Raw genomic sequence first — 19,301 nt, 5'->3', positions numbered from 1 at the left:
CTGGTCAGGCCCTCGCTAGGAAGGGGTAGCATTGGCCTCTCTTGCCAGGTCCCTCCACTCAGCCTGGCCATGGAGAATGAGGAGAGGCAACATCGCCAGGTGCCAGGCAAACAACAACAGCATTCAAAGGGCAGCCAGGAGAAGCTGCCCCAGCTATGCCCTGGCTCCCACAGTATCAGATGTTCTAAGAACCTCGCAATGGAGGAGGGTTTCCTTTCATCCAAACAGCTCGAGGATCCTCAGGGCTGCGTCTCTGCTGAGAGCACAGACAGCGGCCTTCTGGAGCTCTGCGCCTGGAGCTCAACACCCTCGCCACGCTTGCCTCAGAGCTGCTGCCAGGAGTCGGCTTCTTCTCCCTCAGGACGGTGTCGCTCAGCATTCCTTTGTCTGTTCAGCAAGGGTCAGGTTTCCAAAGCCCTCAGCCCTCATGCAGGAGCCTAAGGGCAGGTCTACACTATGAACTTCCATCGGTGCAGCTGCGCTACTGTAGGGCTTCTGGTGAAGATGCTCTAAGCCGATGGGAGATAATTCCATCTCTGCGAGAGGCTGTAGCTATGTTGTCAGGAGACGGGGGGTATAACTTTTTAGTTATACGAAGTGGGTGTGTAGTAAGGACCTGGCCATTGTGACATGGCCAGAATTACCCCAGGCAGGTTCTCGAGGTGAGCTGGTGCTGGATGCTGAGCCCTTTCGAATATCTAGCCACGTCATTCAGATGTCTCTGTGGGCGCTGAGCCAGTCAGCTCCTGACTCCAACTGGCTCAATGTGGTGTTTAGTATTGGAAGGCTTTTCAGTGTGGAGCCAGCCTCTCCTGCCCCTGTGACTCTCAGGCCTGCCCTACCCGCAGCCTCCCCTCCCCACTTCCTCTGCAACCCCTCACGAGATTGGCATAAAAATCAGGAGATTTACAACAGTGAGGTTTTGGGTTCTCTTCACTTGCCCTCTGGTGTTGGAAGGTTTGGGGATCACGTACCCAGGAGAACACGCAACTTGACTTTTCTTTGTAAATGGAAGCTGAGATTCTCCAGGAAGAACCCAGTTCATCAGGGCCTGAAGGAAAACACTGAGTAGCGTGAGATTCACAGTGACGTCACCAGAACTGGCAATGGGGAATTGAACTATCTGAATGTCTCCCTCACTCATCACTGCACCCCACAGAGCAGGTGATTGCACCAGCGAAAAGGGATGCAGATGTTGCTGTTAAGATGTGACAAGATTGCTGCTTCTTTCTACCCCATGGACCCCCCTCCTTCTGGTACTGAAGGCCAGATTTAATTCTCTTCTAGCGCTTCTGTCTGAGTGAATCATATTCCGCTGCAAGGAGCGGGGAGGGCAGGGCAGGAGTACTGGCCATTATTTTAATAGATCATCAGACTGGAGCAGATCATTGGAAGGCTGATAAGCCCAGAGTGCCATGAGCTATTGATTAGCTCACTATTGAGTAGCTCTCTATTGCTCGTACCTTTCAAGGTGCAAATGAAGGAACAAGCAATGCCAGCCAATCTAGATGCTTCAGTAAAGGGGAGATGTTAGCATTGCTCTGATTAGTGCAGCTGTTTCACTAGAAAGAAGGAACCTGTTTATATCAGGAGGCCAAAAACAGAAGTACAACATTAATCATTGCCTGGCACACCAGGAAATAAGCAGCAAAGAAAGCAAGAGTCTTTGGAAAGCTCTCATTGTGAGGGCTTTTTGTTTAAAGGGGCAGTATGCCCAGTCACTTGCAGTGGTTAGTTTTGTTGTTTGTCACCTTGCAGCCTCTTAGGGTACGTCTACACTACGGGACTATTCCGAATTTGCATAAACCGGTTTTGTAAAACAGATTTTATAAAATCGAGTGTGCGTGGCCACACTAAACACATTAAATCGGTGGTGTGCGTCCACGGTCCGAGGCTAGCGTCGATTTCTGGAGCATTGCACTGTGGGTAGCTACTCCGTAGCTATCCCATAGTTCCCGCAGCCTCCCCCGCCTCCCCTCCCCCGCCCCTTTGAATTTCCGGGTTGAGAAATTCATTGTCGCGGGTGGTTCTGGGTAAATGTCGTCAGTCACTCCTTCCGCTGGGAAAGCAACGGCAGACAAGCATTTCATGCCTTTTTTCCCTGGATTGCCCTGGCAGATGCCATAGCATGGCAATCATGGAGCCTGTGTAGCCTTTTGTGACTGTCACCGTATGTGGACTAGATGCCGCTCACAGAGGCGATTCAGCAGCGCTACACAGCAGCATGCTTTTGCTTTTGCATGATAGCAGGGATGGTTATCAGCCATATTGCACCATCTACCATACCATAAATTGGTAATAAGATGATTGTGGCTACCAGTCCTTTTGCACTGTTCCATTTGCTGCTGTCATAAGTGCCCTGGCTGCTCTTAGCCAGGGGCAAAGCCAAAATTGGGAATGACTCCCTGAGTCAATCCCTCCTTTTTGGTATCTAAAAATAGAATCAGTCCTGCCTAGAATATGGGCAAGTCCCCTAGAATATGGGCAAGTCCCCTAGAATATGGGCAAGTCCCCTAGTCCTGCCTAGAATATGGGCAAGTGTACTAGAGAACCACTGTATCAGAGAACCAGAGAGCACAGCTGCTCTGTGTCAGATCCTGCAGAAATTATGAGCTGTATTCTATTCACAGGGGGTGCTCCTGCAACAACCCCACCTGTTGATTCCGTTCTTCCCTCAGCCTTCCTGGGCTACCATAGCATTGTCCCCCACTTGTGTGATGAAGTAATAAAGAATGCAGGAATAAGACACAGTGATTTGTTAGTGAGATATGAGTGGAAGGCAGCCTCCAGCTGCTATGATAGTCCAGACAGGACAGTAAGGAGTGTGTAGGAGAGGAGCCCAGCATCCCTCTGCTAGTTCAGGGGCACTTGAATCTTTTCTTTACACATGAAGGGTGGGGGCTGATGGAGCTCAGCCCCCTGTTTCTATGACGATGATGGTTATCAGCCATACTGCACCATCTACCATGAAAAATTAGGACCAGGCACCCTTGATCGACCTAACAGATGCTGGTCATCATGGTTACCAGTCCTTTGCACTGCCCTTTTGCCAATAGGCTGATGATGAGGACGGGTACCAGTCTTATTGCACCATCAGCCATCCATGGCGGGGCGAAGCAAGGATGTTGGTGTTGAGTGCTGCAGCATCGGGTCTATCTGCAGCATTCAGTAAAGATAGGGTGACATGTTAGAGTCAAGAGAGGATTGTTTTCCCTTTCACTTCTGGGGTGGGTAGGGGGGTGTGTAAATTGCCGAGCTATGCCTGACCCACCGGACACTGTGTTTGACCCTAGAAGCATTTGGAGCTCAGCCAAGAATGCAAATACTTTTCGGAGACTGCAGGAACTGTGGGATAGCTTGAGTCCTCCAGTCCATGAGTGTCCATTTGATTCTTGGGCTTTCCGTTACGTTTGTCACGCAGCAGTGCGCTGAGCCCCTGCTATGGCGTCTGTCTGGAGATTTTTTAAAAATGATTTTGAATTTCGTCTTCTGTAACGGAGCGCTGATAGAACAGATTTGCCTGCCCTTACAGCGATCACATCCGCATGGTCCATGCGGGAGCTCTTTCTTTATTTTGATTTTTAACTGCATCGCCACCCGTGCTGATCGGAGCTCCACGCTGGGCAAACAGGAAATATTCAAAAGTTCGCGGGGCTTTTCCTGTCTACCTGGCCACTGCATCCGAGCTCAGATTGCTGTCCAGAGCGGTCAGTGGTGCACTGTGGGATAGCTCCCGGAGGCCAATACCGTCGATCAGCGTCCACACTAACCATAATCCGATATGTTAATACCGATGCTAGCGTTACTCCTCTCGTTAATGAGGAGTACAGAAACCGGTTTAAAGAGCCATTAAAATCGATATATGGTGCCTCCTAGTGTGGACGGTTGTGGCGTTAAATCGGTTTTACGCTCGTAAAACCGATTTAAACGCCTAGTGTAGACCAGGCCTTAGATGCTCAAAAGTGACATTTCTCATCCCTCCACTTTTGCTCTTACCTGTTTTCAGAGATAATTCTCGCCTTCTATTCCTTAAAACCAAGCTGCAGGGATAAAATGAAAACAGGATCAAGCCCATTCTGAATGGCTGATGACCCCTGGCTAATAAAGGCTCATAACAAAAAGAAATGCAAAGTGTGTGTGTGTTTCCTCTTCCCTCCCCACCCCCTCAAAAAAATCTCAGATACTTCCCAGTTTGATGAAAACATCCGCTTTTTCCTAAAGTCCCCAGTCCTGGAATCTTGTGTGGATTTTTTTTTCCCAATTGAAAGTTTATGGCCCTCCTGGTTACAGAGAAAAGCTTGAAAACATGATCCAAGTGCTCCTTAAAGTCTCAAAAAGCAAATAAAAAGAACGCAATGTATATTATTTTACAAACTTTATGATTTTTATGGCAATCTCCTGATTTTGGGGCCTGATTCATTGTTTTGGAGCCTTTGCGGAGCCTGTTAGCAATACATGAAGCTGCATGGCTCTCCTCGTACCTGTGTTCTCACACAATGCTATATCCTGAGATGTCTTTAACCTGAAGGATTGCACAGAGCAGAAAACAATGTTAATAAAACCACCTTAAAACTTATTTATGTGGTGAATAGCCTCATGTGTAACCTGATTAATTGGAGCATTCAGCATCTAAACCAGGGCTTCACTGAGAAGCTTTGCAGCTTCCCTGTAGGAGAACATGATACAAATTGTTTGCTTATTTTATATCCCTGTTGTCATATGCATGGTACATATGGACAGCACAGCTCTGGGGATATTTTTGAGTGTTATCTTGTGCCCCCTCTGCTGGCCAAATGGCAACTAGAGTCCCCTTGAAACAGGAGCAACTTGGGTATTAATTCCTTAGCGAACCAGCAGTGTGAATTTTCTGCAGTGTTTCGAAAGGTTTGCCCCCTTTTCCCCACCTGGCAGCACATTTTAGTACTACCCCTTCACACAGAGTCCTCTTAAGACAGATTTAAACTCCAAGTTTCCTTATTTTGGAAAGGGTAGCAGGGCTGGCACCTGCCTGAGAAAGGACAAAGGTGAGGTGTTATAGCAAACTCGGGGACAGCTGAGAGGCAAAGCATGACTGCAATGTTATCTGGAAAAACCTGATCCTCACTCCGCCTCTTTGCAAACCTGCTGTGTCAGGCTAAGTCCACAGCCCCAACCTGGGCATCTACTGTGCCTAGAGCTGAAGAAGGGGTTCCGGTCTCCTTGAGGCATTGCTGTGAAATCTAGGCACCAGAGTGTGAATCTTTTGTTACTCAGAGGCAGCTCTTTGCAGTCAACATTATGGTCCTATGCTTGTCATGTGGAAAACTTTAATTTAGGAGCACCCAGCATTTGCCAACTTCCTGGGAGCCTGTGGGCTGTCTTTTATTTGGATAAAAGTTTACATAAATGTTTCACTAAAAATAAAAATGTTGTCACGCCTAATGAATGCTGGGATTCAACTATTTCTTGGCAGGCAGGTAGCGATTGTTTGTTCGCTTCGTTCTGCAATAATGAAAACTGGCAGTTGATGGGTTTTGTCCTCACCCCAAAGTCATGGTGGGGCGGGGGGGAATTGCAAATTGTTTTATGGAATAGGAAGATTAAGTGACCTCCAAACCAAACCAGAGCACCACAGGCTGTGATCCTACATAAAGGACATGTGCCTGGCCTCAGATAGCGCTCGCTCCATCTATGATGGAGGCCTCCCATGTGCGGTGCACTCAACCCCTCCTGTGATCCTCCTCCCATCTGTCTGGGGGTTCTTTTCTCTCCGTTATACCCCCTATGTGGACCTATGCAAGGAGGTGCAGCTGAAGTTTGGCGTTCCAAGTGGACTTTGCAGGGTTAGAGCAGCTAGTCCATCTTTGCTGTGGGCCATCAGCACTGGAGTCAGACGGGATCCTGGACGCTGTCAGGAATGGTGCTCTGCCTGGGGGGCTGGATGCATTGGTGTGCCTGGGGCTGGGACTAAAGCCCATGATGCCATGTCAGTTGTGTGGTGCTGGTGCCACATCCGTTGGGTGCAGCTGAAGAATCTGTGTTGTGCAATGTCAGCCTGGTTTAGTTACAAGGATGTACTGTGCCCTGTTGATCCTGTGTATGAAATCTGCATGAAACTAATTTGATCGTATCCAGGAAAAAAAAAGGCTGTATTGGTATTTTTGGTTTTGTTTGGTGAGGAGTTGGATGGCGGGAGGATCATTTTTTCCCACTTTGTTGAATTGGTGTGTCATTCTGAGCTATTCACCTGACCATAACATGAAGATGTTTGGTACTCTGGACATCTGGCTCTCACTGCAATGTGTGAATGGAAATGTAGCATTCTAAAAAGCTACACGAGGAGCGAAGAGAGGGTAACAGTCTGAGCTCTGCCTGTTAGGAAGCTGCCAATTGTCCGCAGTTGTTGGGGACTGGGGAGTGGAAACAAGTCCATGAATAAACTGAAGGAGTAAAAAATCGATCATTCTTCAGTCTAGATCAGATACAAACACTGTCCAGAATTGTTAAGCAGTGAGATAGAAAGGGTACCATCGTGTGCATGGTAAAGAGTCAGAAAATTGGCTCCTTCAGCTTCTTGGAGATCAATTGTGTCACGGAATGAAATTGCCTATTGAGGCAGAGGAGAAGAACGCTGATGATCCTGTAAGTGACACATTTTCATTGCCGTTGTCCTCATCCAATGTTGCCACGATGATAAACTGGAATCCCTGTGCTAGGCCTTCAACAGCATCTTCATTCAGGAGCTGGCTCTCTTGCCCTCGTTATGCAACAGGTTCAACCTAAACTCATGTAAGCCAGGTTAAGAGCGTCCACACATAGAGTCACATCAATTTAGCTAAATCAGTTCAACCTCCCACCTTCAGTGAAACCTGTGTAAGTCTGTGTGCAGGCCAGCCCATAGGCTTTGATACCCAAACCAGGGCCTAGATCACTTGGGTGGGGCAGTAGCTGTGCCATGCAGCCAGAGGAAGGGGTCTCTAGGCAATAACGCTCTGGGTATGCTCTGGTCATTGCTCCATGGTGACAGGCTGGGCCAGCTCCAGCGTTTTTGCCGCCTCAAGCGGCGAAAAAAAAAAAAAGCCGCGATCAGCGGCAGCCAGGGGTGGCTCTACACATTTCGCTGCCCCAAGCACGGTGGCGTGCCGCGGGGGGCGCTCTGCCGGTCACTGGGAGGGTGGCAGGCGGCTCTGGTGGACCTCCCGCAGGCATGCCTGTGGAGGGTCCGCTGGTCCCGCAGCTTTGGTGGCACGGCTGTGGGAGGTCCACCGGAGCCGCCTGCCCCCCTCTCGGCGACTGGCAGAGCGCCCCCCGCGGCATGCTGCCCCAAGCATGCACTTGGTGTGCTGGGGCCTGGAGCCGCCCCTGGCGGTAGCTCCACCCTGCCGCTTCATTCTTCGGCGGCAATTTGATGGCGAGTCCTTCCCTCTGAGAGGGACTGAGGGACCCGCCGCCGAAGAGCCGCCAAAGAGCTGGAGGTGCTGCCCCTTTCTGTTGGCCGCTCCAGGCACCTGCTTGCTGCGCTGGTGCCTGGAGCCGGCCCTGGTGACAGGAAGCAATCTTTGCTTGGCCCCCATGCTCCACCCTGTCTGCACAGAAGGGAGAATAGCAGCAGCCCAGTGGAAGCAGGGTCCAGTGCTGTGGATAGCCCATACAAGGGAATGAACGTCTCCTTATGTTCCTCTTGCTCCCTGACATGGCATGGTGCACCACTGAGCCCTTGCTGAGTGGTGATTATGCCACTAAAAAGATCAAGACAAAAACCTGAGCCTAAAGTTGTGACCTTCTTTTGCATTAATGCCCCCTTCAGTGTCTCACAAAATGAGCAATGTAATGAAGTGATTGAAGCACTTTGCTCTAAATATACTCCTCCAGACAGGACAGATTTAAACTTCCAGACTTAGATGCTGCAAATGGGGGGGAAAAAAGTGTTGGGGGGACTGAAAGAAGCGCTAAGAGGATCAGCATGTTCATGCAAGAAGACTGATCAGACATGAGAAATGACCCGATAACATTATCCATTCAGGGAAAAATGCATTGCTGCTAAATGCTGATTGTACAGCTGAAAATAAACCTGCGCTATATTGTGTCTAGGTTACTGAAGAGAGCATCCCAAAACGCAGAGCATAATATGAGAGGATTTCTGCCATTTTGCTCAGAGAAAAGAAAATGAAAGAGATGAGAGACCTTCACAGGAGCAATCAACTCCAGCATTTGCTTTCTGCGCAGTGAGCGCACTGTTGAAACCTTCTTGAAGAAAGAAGTAGCACCTTACACAGCACATAGGGGAAGTTCAACATTTTTTCCACCCTGCTATCAGCCTCCTGGTTGATTGACTGATACCATAGGATTGATAGCCTGGCTTCCCAAAAGCACTCAGTGGATTGTGTCTCTGCGTTTTCATCCAAGTGCCATAAGGATGTTGCTGTTTGCGCTGAGCAGGAGGCCTTTGTTGGAAACACAACAGACATTTCACACAAGGGACTGTACAGAGATTCTAAACTTTTACAAAAGCAATTTCAGGAGTTTGCAGAGGCTGCAAAAAAGATTCACTGAAGGAATGGAGCTTTTCCATTACTGACCCAACATGACTGATCTGAAATACAGAAGTCATGGGCTGAGCTCCAGATAAGAAGAGTCAGGTGTGATGTAATTCTGAATTCCTTCCTTCTCTTCTAGGTTGGTGCAATAAAAGCTATTACTTGCCCACATTGTCCCTCTGATAGCCTGGGACCAGCACAGATCCAACAGCACTACAAACAACAATGGAAGATCTCGGTAGCTAGGGCAAATACAAAGTGGGTAGTTCTGACTAGTTTATAGACTGGAAGCTTGATTCTTGTGCTCCTGTGTTTTACTATCAGACCAGGCCCCCCTGCATCGTGGACATTGGTTGCCTTTTTGTCTCTGAGGAGTAAATGGGCTTATGAAGTTACTTGAAGCAAGTAGGTGCCTTGGCCTTCAGTTCACAAAACCTTTGTGCTTTCAGAGGGAAAAAGATGGTTTTCTTTGGGCTGCAGAAAATGGCAGCAAGCCTAGTATTGTCCCACATCAGGTCTCTAGCTCTGGTATTATCTGGCCCCCGTTACCAGTGCCTCTCTGTCTCCAGTGTGTTATCCTCATACCCTGGGAGGCAGAGCAGGGCCACTCTCCCCATTGCACAGCTGGTACTAGGCCCAGAGAGACCTGTCCACAGTCCCACACGGAGGCTGTGGCAGAGCAGGGAATTTAATACAGGTCTCCTGGGTCCCAGGCTAGTGCCCTAAGCACTGGGCCATCCTGTCTCTCTAAGGGGCTCCGGGGCATCTGTTCTATATGTAGGGTTACCAACTTTCTAATAGCACAAAATCGAACACCCCTGCCCCGCCCCCGCTTGCTCCATTCCCCTCCCTCCATCACTCGCTCTCCCCCACCCTCACTCACTTTCACCAGGCTTGGGCAGGAGCTTGGGATGGGGGCGGGGAGTGAGGACTCTGGCTGGGGATGTTATGCTTATACAAAACACATAAGATCTTTTATAGGGGAGAAGGCAACACGCTGCATTTATTGAAGATACAACAATTAGCATATGCTTTTTAGTTACACATACACAAACCATGCACACTGTCCTGCCAGTCAATGTTATAGTTACCAGTTTGGATCAACCTAGTGGCCAGCTAGGTTGATCACCGGTAGGAAGGTGCCAGATTCCGTTGGTCGCGACACAATGCTCCGGGGAAGTCTTGGCAGGACGAACCCAAAGTTTCATGGCAAGGCACCCTGTTTATATAGCGATTTTTTTTAATTGGGACCAGTGAGTTTTGCTTTGTTGTGCTGTAATTAATTGTTTGACGAGTACTTGTTTTTTTATTTTTTTTTATTTTTTATTACAGCTATTTTATTCCCATTGATAGGTGCCTGTTTTATTTTTTGAGTTGTTAATTTTGCTCTTTTTTGACATTTCAATAGGAGAGTGTTGCAGCCTTCTGGCGCTTTTGCATCTGGTTTTATATATATATATATATATATATATATATTATATTTGGTTTAGTGATGGCCTTTATACTTGTTTTTTAACACATACATTTTTATTTATACACAAAACAGAATTAATTTACACAGAACATTTTGAACAGGAACATTAAATTGCAATGCAAAAGACAGACAGTTATTGCATTCTTTTACTTATTTTCAAATGCTAAACCTACAACAAATTGGTGACCCTCAAAGGTGTGTTACTGCCTTGAAATCAGTCCAGACACAGATTCCGGCTGATGTATCTTTACCAATGGCCCATTATTCAAAAAGGGTAGCTGGAAGAATATGATCAAATCATACACCAATACATTTAATACATGCTACATTATTATTTTTTATTTTAAATTATATTAATACAAACATAAAATCCTACTACTACTACAGGGATGTGGGCTCTGGGGTGGGGCTGAGGATGAGGGGTTTGTGGTGTGGGAGGGGGATCTGGAGTGGGGCAGGGGATTGGAGTCAGGGGCGCCTCTAGGAATTCCGCCGCCCCAAGCAGAGCGGCGTGCCGCGGGGCGCGCTCTGGCGGTCGCCCATCCCGCGGCTCCGGGGACGTGCCTGCGGAGGGTCCGCTGGTCCCGCAGCTCTGGTGGACCTCCCGCAGGCATGCCTGCGGATGCTCCACCAGAGCCGCGGGACCAGCGGACCCTCCTCAGGCATTTCTGCGGGAGGTCCACTGGGGTTGCGGGACCAGCGGACCCTCCGCAGTCATGCCTGCAGGAGGTCCGCCGGAGCCGCCTGCCGCCCTGCCGGCAAAATACCGCCCCAAGCACGCGCTTGGCGCGCTGGGGTCTGGAGCTGGCCCTGATTGGAGTGGAGGGTCTGGGAGAGAGTTTGGGTGCAGGAGGGGACTCCGGGCTGGGGCAGGGGGTTGGTGTGTAGGAGGGGGCTCAGGACCAGGACATGGGGCTGGGGTGGGAGGGGTGTGGGGTCCCAGCGGCACTTACAGTGGCTTCCAGGAAGCGGCTGCCAGTTCCCTGCAGCCCCTAGGCACATGAGCGGCCAGGAAGGCTCCATGGTGCTGCCCTAGTGCCCGCAGGCTCCGCCTCCAAAGCTCCCATTGGTTGCAGTTCCCAGCCAATGGGAACTGCAGAGCCAGCACTCGGGGCAGGGGCAGCGCGGTGGAGTCTCCCTGGCTGCCCATGTGCCTAGGAGCTGCGTGGTGCTAGGGCTGGCAGGGAGCCTGCCTTAGCCTTGGGCCCCCACTGCGCCGCCAACTGGACTTTTAACGGCCCAGTTGGCAGTGCCGACCGGAGCACCCAAGGTCCCTTTTCAATGGGGCATTCTGGTTGAAAATCAGACTTCTTGCAACCCTATCTGTACCATGCTCTGCACTGCTCCACACTAGTCTTGTGTCATTATGGGGGTTGGATTCTACCCGTTCCAATCCAGATGTGTGTTGGACTCCATTAGCCTTGTGTAAGTACAGAGGTCCCAATTCAGGAAAGCCCTTAAGCGCATGCTTGAGTCCGTTCATGTCCAGGAAAGCATTTAAGCTTGGCCCTAGCATGGGCTTTCCTGACTCAGGACCAGACCCAGGACCATATCGGCTATGAGGGCTAACAGAGTATATAGCATGATGGCCCAGTTTGCCTCTGGGCTTTGCATGCTGCCAGGCCAAGCATGGAGCAGAAAAAAGAGAGTCCTGATTGTCTCTTCTTTGACACCCGTGTCATCCCATTGTCTTCCCAGCGTTATTCCTGCTTTACCCTGGAGGGAGGAAGATGGGAACTGGGCCCAATGGGTTTAGTCGTTCAAATCTAACAGACAAACTGAAAGCTCAGGGTGTGTGTGTGAAAGAAACGAGTCCCTCTCTGGGGAAATGGAAAACCTTAACATTGGTCTTATTCTCAGGGGAGGGTGATCTTTAATGCTGAGAGTAATTAACCATTTGAACAATTTACTGAGGGTTGTGGGGGATTCGCTGTTGCTGACAAGTTTTCAATCCAGATTGGATGTCTGTCTAAATGCTCTGCTCTAGGAATCATTGTGGGGCAGTTCTCTGGCCTGTGTGGTACGGGGTCTGTGTGTGTGTGTGTGTGTGGTGGGGGGGGAGGTGTCAGACTGAACGATCACAGTGGGCCCTTCTGGCCTTGGAATCTGTAAATCAGTCATTGGCAAGTGGGTCTGCAAAGTGGGTCTCAGCCACAGAGTGCCTGGGGCGTCTCTGCTTTTGTCTGTATGGTCATTTATCTTGGCATGAATGGCACAGTTAACTAACTGAATCCTTAATGTCTCAATGCATTTAAAAACACACGTAATTCAAGCATCCTCTGTATGTGGGACCACCTGCCGTCCCACCCGGCCTCTCCCTGCTCTGTCCAAAGTCCATTTTCTGTTACTGAAAGCGATTTGCATCAAAGATGGAGGGTTGAAATCTTCCTGTGTCATCCTTAGTATTCCACTTTGCCAGGCCCATACTCCCTGCACTGGCCTCCTCCATGCCAAAACCAGGGGGCCACACAGATATATTCTCTGTCTTGGGAAGGTGCCCCCCTCCTGAGCCCATGCACTTGGCTCAGGTTGGGTTTGAAGGTGTCTGAAATGTGCTGTCTCTTTAAGATCCCAGGCCATTAAATGGGCCAGATCCTCAGCTGGTGGAAATGGGTGTAAACCCAGTGACCTAGATTGTGCTACACTGAGTTACGCCATGCTCCGTATTTGGGCATGAACTGACAGATCACTGCCCCTTGTAATATGTTACCCCTTCTCCCTGCTATGCCCTGTGCTTCCATGGCTGCATCTCATGGGTTTGCTGGATCATGCCAGGCTCTGCCATAGAACAGTCTGTACATGGCCCACGCCTTGGCATGCAGGGGATTAAGGCCTTGGGTTCCTTTGGCCAGCCATGGGTTGGGGTGCGAAGGCTCACTGGGTTCCTGTGACCCTTTTTGCAGAAGAGCGTGAAGGAGGGGCTGTTACTGAAGCAGACGAGCTCCTTCCAGAGGTGGAAGAGGCGATACTTTAAGCTGCGGGGCCGGACGCTGTATTATGCCAAGGACTCCAAGGTAGGATAAATCCAGCAGCTCTTGGGTGTTGAGGAAGCTCTGGGAGGAGGCTCCTATAGGCCCCAGGACATCACCAGTGTGATGGTTGCCATGGCTCATGCCCTGGGAATTCAGCGGGGGACTTACGGAGCTCTAAGCATGGGCCATTGGTAAAAGATACAGCAGACTCGCCCCCAACTGATGGGGCACTGAGGGACCTGTCACACACTCGGTCTCTCATCTCCCCATCTCAGGAACAGGCCATCACTCGCCAACCCATCGGAGAGGAGCGTGTGACACGCCAAGCAAGCAGTGATTTCCTGACCTCTCTAGTGCCCAGTATGGGTCTCCCCTGGACAGAGAAGAGGGCTCTGAAAGACAGAGGATTCAGAGAGGAGAAGGAGCATTCCCTGCGGTGTGTCCTCCAGGACTTTGCTCAGCCTAGTTTGAAAGGAGGGGGAGTTTCACAAGCCCTAACTCTGATCCCAGTTGAGTCAATGAGAGCAGAGTTAGGCTGATGGGAAGGCCCAGTTCCTCATGGATTTCCATAGGACTTAGGCACTTCAGTGATTAGAAGCCCATCCTAAATAACTTCAGCAAGAGGCCTCCCAGCATATCCTCTCCGAGCCTGGATGGTGACCGGCTTGGCCCTTTCTCTCTGCTAGGGAATGTTATTGACGCCCAGATGGGCCTGCTGTAAATCATAGCTCTGGGAGGGACCTCGAGAGAGCATCAGGTGCAGCATCCTGCGCTGAGGCAGGACCCAGTAACCTAGACCAGCCCTGACAGGTGTTTGTCCAACCTGGTCTTAAACACCTGCAATGACGGGGACCACAACTTCCCTTGGACACCTGTTCCAGATCTTAAATGTCCTTGGAGTTAGAAAGCTTTTCCTAATATCTAATCTAAATCTCTCTTGCTGCAGATTAAACTGATTACTTCTTGTCCTACCTTCAGTGAATGTGGAGAATAATGGATCTCTGTCCTCTTTAGAACAGCCCTGAATGTATTTGAACACTGTGATCAGTCCCCGCTTCAGTCTTCTGTTCTCAAGACTGAACATGCCCAGGCTTTCCTCAGAGGGCAGGTTTTGAAAACTTTTATCATTTTTATTGCTCCCCTTTCCAGTTTATCCACATCTTTCTTAAAGTGCAGCACCCAGAACTGGACGCAGTTCTCCAGCTGAGGCCTCTCCAGTGCCAAGTAGAGCGGGACAGTTCCCATCCGTGTCCTTCATACGACATTCCTGTTAATACACCCCAGAATGATATTAGCCTTTTTTTGCAACTGCACCACATTGTTGACTCATATTCAATTTGTGATCCATTCTAACCCCCAGATCCTTTTCACCAGTACTGCCACCTGGCCAGTGTTTCCCATTTTGTAGTTGTGAATTTATTTTTATTCCTTCATATGTGCACTTGTCTTTATCGAATTTCATCCTGCTGATTTCAGACCAATTCTCCAATTTGCAAGATAGTTCTGAATTCTAATCCTGTTCTCCAAGGTGCTTGCAACCCGTCCCATTTTGGTGTCATCTGCAAATCTTATAAGCATACCCTCTGCTCCGTTATCCAACTTATTAGTGAAAATATTGAATAGTACCAAACCCGGTACAGACCCGTATGGGACCTCACTAGATACACCCTCCCAGTGTGATAGCGAACCACTGATAGCTGCCATTCGAGTATGGTCTTTCAACCAGTCTTGCTCCCTTTTTGTAATTTCAGCTAAATCACATTTCCCTCGTTTGCTAATGAGAATGTCGCGGGACTGTGTCAAAAGGCTCACTGAAAACAAAAAAATTGGTTTGGCATGATTTGTTCTTGACAAATCCATGGTGGCTATTTCTTATAACCCTATGATCATCCTGGTGCTTACAAACTGATTGTTTAATCATTTGCTCCAGTATTTTTCCTGCTATCAAAGTTAGGCTGACTGGTCTATAATTCCCTGGGTCCTCTTTGTTCCTATTTTTAAAGACAGGTTCTATGTTTGCTCTTCTTCAGTCCTTTGAGACCTCACCTGTCCTCCAGGAGTTTTCAAAGATGATTGCTAATGGTTCTGAAATTGCCTCAGCTAATTCCTTAAGCGCCCTAGGATGAATTTAATCAGGCCCTGCTGATCTGAATACATCTAACTTAGCTACATTTTCTAGAATCTAATTTGGCTTGTGTTTCTTCTCCCTTGCTAATATTAATTGTGTTAGGTATCTGGTCACAATCAACCTTTTTAGTGATGGCTGAAGCAAAATAGGCATTAAACACCTCAGCTTTCTTGATGTCATGAGTTAAGTTCCCTTTCCCTGCTAAGTAGAGGACCTGCACTTTTCTCTGTCTTTCTCTTTCTCCTAATATATTTAAAGAACCTCTTCTTATTGCCTTTTATGTCCCTTGCTGGGTGTAACTCATTTTGTGCCTAAGGCCTGGTCTACACTGTGGGGGGGGGGGTCGAACTAAGGTACGCAAGTTCAGCTACGCGAATAGCGTAGCTGAACTCGAACTACCTTAGTTCGAACTACTCACCCATCCAGATGCCGCGGGATCGAAGTCCGCGGCTCCCCCGTCGACTCCGCCACCGCCGTTCGTGGTGGTGGAGTTCCAGAGTCGACGGGAGCGCATTCGGAGTTTGATATATCGCGTCTAGATGAGACGCGATATATCGAACTCCGAGAAGTCGAACGCTACCCGCCGACCCGGGCGGGTAGTATAGATGTAGCCTTAGCCTTTCTGATTTTGTCCCTACAAGCTTGCCCTATTCTCTTGTACTCATCTTTAGCAATTTGTCCATGCTTATGCTTTTTATAGGATTCCTTCTTTATGTTCATGTCACTAAAGAGCTCCTGATGGCCTCTGACCATATTGGCCTCTTACTATTCTTCCTGTCTTTCCTTTGCACCAGGATAGTTTGCTGTTGTGCCTTTTAATAATGTCTCTCTGAGCTCTCCTGAACTCCCTTTTCCCTTAAATTTTCTTCCCATGGGACCTCAGCTATCACTTCTGTGAGTTTTAGTCTGCTTTTGTGAAGTCTGTCATCCTTATTCTGCTGCCCCTCACTCTGCGATCTAGAGACCAACAGCCCCAAGGAAGGATGAGCTTTATCATTGTCTGGATATTACTGATCAGACCGATTTAGTGTCATTGACAAATGGCATCCCCTCATGCCAACCTGCTTTTCCAGATGGCGAATAAATGCTTAGGGAATCTGTCCCCGTCCCATCCCCTGTAGGTCACTCCAGGACTCTCTGCCCTCTTGAGGAACATCCATTCACTAGACTCCCTGGTCTCAATTACTTTGACCAGGTTTGAATCCATTGTAAGCCTTTCCCATGGGCTACTTATGTTCCTTCACAGACTCTCATGTGGATCCTCACCCAAAGCTGCATGGAAGTTAAAGGAAATTGTGTCCACCAGGCCACCATAACCTAATAGTTAATTAATATTCCCTGAGTTCTGCTCAGACACAGAGCGGCTCTCTTTGTGGAGTTGTGCTGGCTGAGTCCTAGCAGGCTATATGATCCAAAATGGCCAGTCATTTTGGGTGCCTGGTTCTATAGATACCCAGGTGCCCCAAGCAGGGCGGCTATGTATCAATGCATTGTCACTGGCCGGCCACTCTTGGAAATGTGGTCCACCGTACTAGCCTGCCTGGGCAGAACTTTCCCTTACATAGACTCCACAGCCCAAATGCAGGCCAGGTGTAGGCCAGTGTGATCCCACTTTCACCAGGCCTGGGTCTGGCCCTCTTGCAGCTTGAGCAGAAGCAGAACAAATGGTTGCTTGGAGCATCCTGCAGCCTGTGCAGACTAGCCCCTCATGATCCAACCCTACCCCCTTTGTGGCAGCAGGACAGATTGCCACCCAGCCAGATCTCCCCCTCTGGCAGTGGGAGCAGGCAGGAACAGCTTTGCAGCCTGAGACTGCTCTTCTGGCTGCTTGGGGGTCCCATGGATCATCAGGTGAGCCCTTCTCCCTCCGTCAGTGCCCAAGGTGCTAAGGCGAAGCAGTCTCCCCAGCCTATGGGTCCCAGGATCTCCCTCCACTCCCTGGGCAGAGCTAGGCTCCATGGGTTCAGTTACCGGGCTGAAGGCTGAGGCCGTCTCTTTGCTGGTGTCTCTGCTATGTCACCCTTTCCCTCATGCCTCCCCAGTCACTGATCTTCGATGAGGTGGACCTGTCTGATGCCAGCGTGGCAGAGACCAGCACCAAGAACATTAACAACAGCTTCACGGTAAGGGACAGTACCTCACGCACTTCACTGCAGTCCTGGTCCAGCGCCCACTGAAGTCAATGGAAATACTTGCCTCGGCTTCACGATCTTTGCATCACGATCTGCCTGCTGATATCCTTGTATGTCGAGGAGCTGAGAAGGGCTGCTGCCCTCCCACAATAGGCCTTTCCCGCTCAAAACCAAGTGTCAGACTGAACTTAAGGGGTATGCTCTGGGTACTCCCGAAGGTAGGGGTCCCAGAGGAGGGATTATCTCCTGGTAGTGGAGGATGGGCAAAGTCATCCTGCAGCATGTGGTCATTTGTTTCCCGATGCAAGAGATTAATTACTCTTCTATAGCAGATGCCCAACAGTACCTTTTGCTGGGAGAGGCAGGAACAAAAGTAGTTGTGAGCCTCCAGGCAACTAGTGCTCTATTAGTGCTGCATTGTGGGGGAAATCCCACAGGGGTGCCCAGAGGGGGGGGCAAGTGGGGCAATTTGGCCCAGACCCCAGGCTCCACAGGGGCCCCCATGAGAATGGCTGAGGCTCCCTCCCCAGCCCCAGCCTGACCCGACCCCGCCTCCACCCCTCTCCCGGAGCCTCAGTGCATCCAGGAGCATCCCTGGACAGCAGTAGCGTGGCTCTGGTGGGGCCCGAGCCTCTCCCCGCTCAGAGCCGCGTGGTAAGGGGGCGGGGCTGCAAGCTCCAGGCTGAGCAGAGGCAGCTCAGGGTATGTCTACACTACGGGATTATTCCGATTTTACAGAAACTGTTTTTTTAAAACTGATGGTATAAAGTCGAGTGCAAGCGGCCACACTAAGCACATTAATTCGGTGGTGTGCGTCCATGTACCGAGGCTAGCGTCGATTTCCGGAGTGTTGCACTGTGGGTAGCTATCCCATAGCTATCCCATAGTTCCCGCAGTCTCCCCTGCCCATTGGAATTCTGGGTTGAGATCACAATGCATGATGGAGCAAAAACAGTGTTGCGGGTGATTCTGGGTAAATGTCGTCACTCAATCCTTCCTACGTGAAAGCAATGGCAGACAATCATTCCGCGCCCTTTTTCTCTGGATTGCCCTGGCAGACGCCATAGCATGGTAACCATGGAGCCCGTTTAGCCTTTTTTCACTGTCACCATATGTGTACTGGATGCTGCTGACAGACACGGTACTGCAGTGCTACACAGCAGCATTCATTTGCCTTTGCAAGGTAGCAGAGACGGTTACCAGCCCTATTGCACCATCTGCTGCTTTGGAAATTGGCGATGACGGTTACCAGTCATATTGTACCGTCTGCTGCTGTCATGGGTGCTCCTGGCTGGCCTCGCTGAGGTCGACCGGGGGTGCATGGACAAAAATGGGAATGACTTCCCAGGTCATTCCCTTCTTTATGTTTTGTCTAAAAATAAAGTCAGTCCTGCCTAGAATATGGGGCAAGTCTACTAGAGAACCAGAGAGCACAGCCGCTCCAGGTCAGAGCCCCAGATATCCCACAGAAATGATGAGCTGCATGCCATTCTAGGGGGTGCCCCTGCAACAACCCCACCTGTTGCTTCCCTCCTCCCACACCCCTCCTGGGCTACTGTGGCAGTTATCCCCTCATTTGTGTGATGAAGTAGTAAAGAATGCAGGAATAAGAAACACTGACTTTTTAGTGAGATAAAATGAGGGGGAGGCAGCCTCCAGCTTCTGTGATATTCCAGGCAGGACATCTCCATTACTCATTAAAGGGTGGGGGGGGGGGGAGAAGAGCACAGCCTCCCGCTGCTATGATAGTCCAGAATCTCCATTAGACATGAAAGGTGAGGGGGAGAGGAGCTCAGCCTCCAGCTGTTATGATGAGGACAGTCACCAGCCTTCTTGCACCATCTGCCAGGACTGAATCTCCAGGACACAAAGCTTAAAGAAGGGAATGACCGGGAGTCATTCCTATTGTAACTTTAGCGCCCTCGTGGCCAAGATGGAGTCTGCTCTGCAGGCAGCTCTGGCCAAGAGACAGCGCGTGCAGGAATGCAGCAGGAGAAATCCCTTCCACCCCAGGGGCACCTGTTCCAACCCCCAGAGTGAACACACCCACCCACAGGAAAAGCACAGTCTATATAACAA

General features: G+C 49.8%; 1 protein-coding gene across 5 annotated transcripts in view; it reads left to right on the top strand.

Annotated features, from left to right (window-relative positions):
* The window catches only part of DGKK (diacylglycerol kinase kappa), a 193,422-nt gene that overhangs the window by 93,326 nt on the left and 80,795 nt on the right, over nt 1-19,301 (top strand). For all 5 annotated transcript variants that reach the window (XM_039488324.1, XM_039488323.1, XM_039488319.1 and 2 more), the window contains 2 exons: nt 12,894-13,004; nt 17,133-17,213. In XM_039488324.1, the coding sequence (XP_039344258.1) occupies nt 12,894-13,004; nt 17,133-17,213 (192 nt within the window). The remainder of the gene's footprint in view (nt 1-12,893; nt 13,005-17,132; nt 17,214-19,301) is intronic.

The sequence above is a fragment of the Mauremys reevesii genome, linkage group 9 (assembly GCF_016161935.1).
Source record: "Mauremys reevesii isolate NIE-2019 linkage group 9, ASM1616193v1, whole genome shotgun sequence".
NCBI lineage: Eukaryota > Metazoa > Chordata > Testudines > Geoemydidae > Mauremys > Mauremys reevesii.
This window is presented reverse-complemented; position numbering and strand designations above follow the sequence as displayed.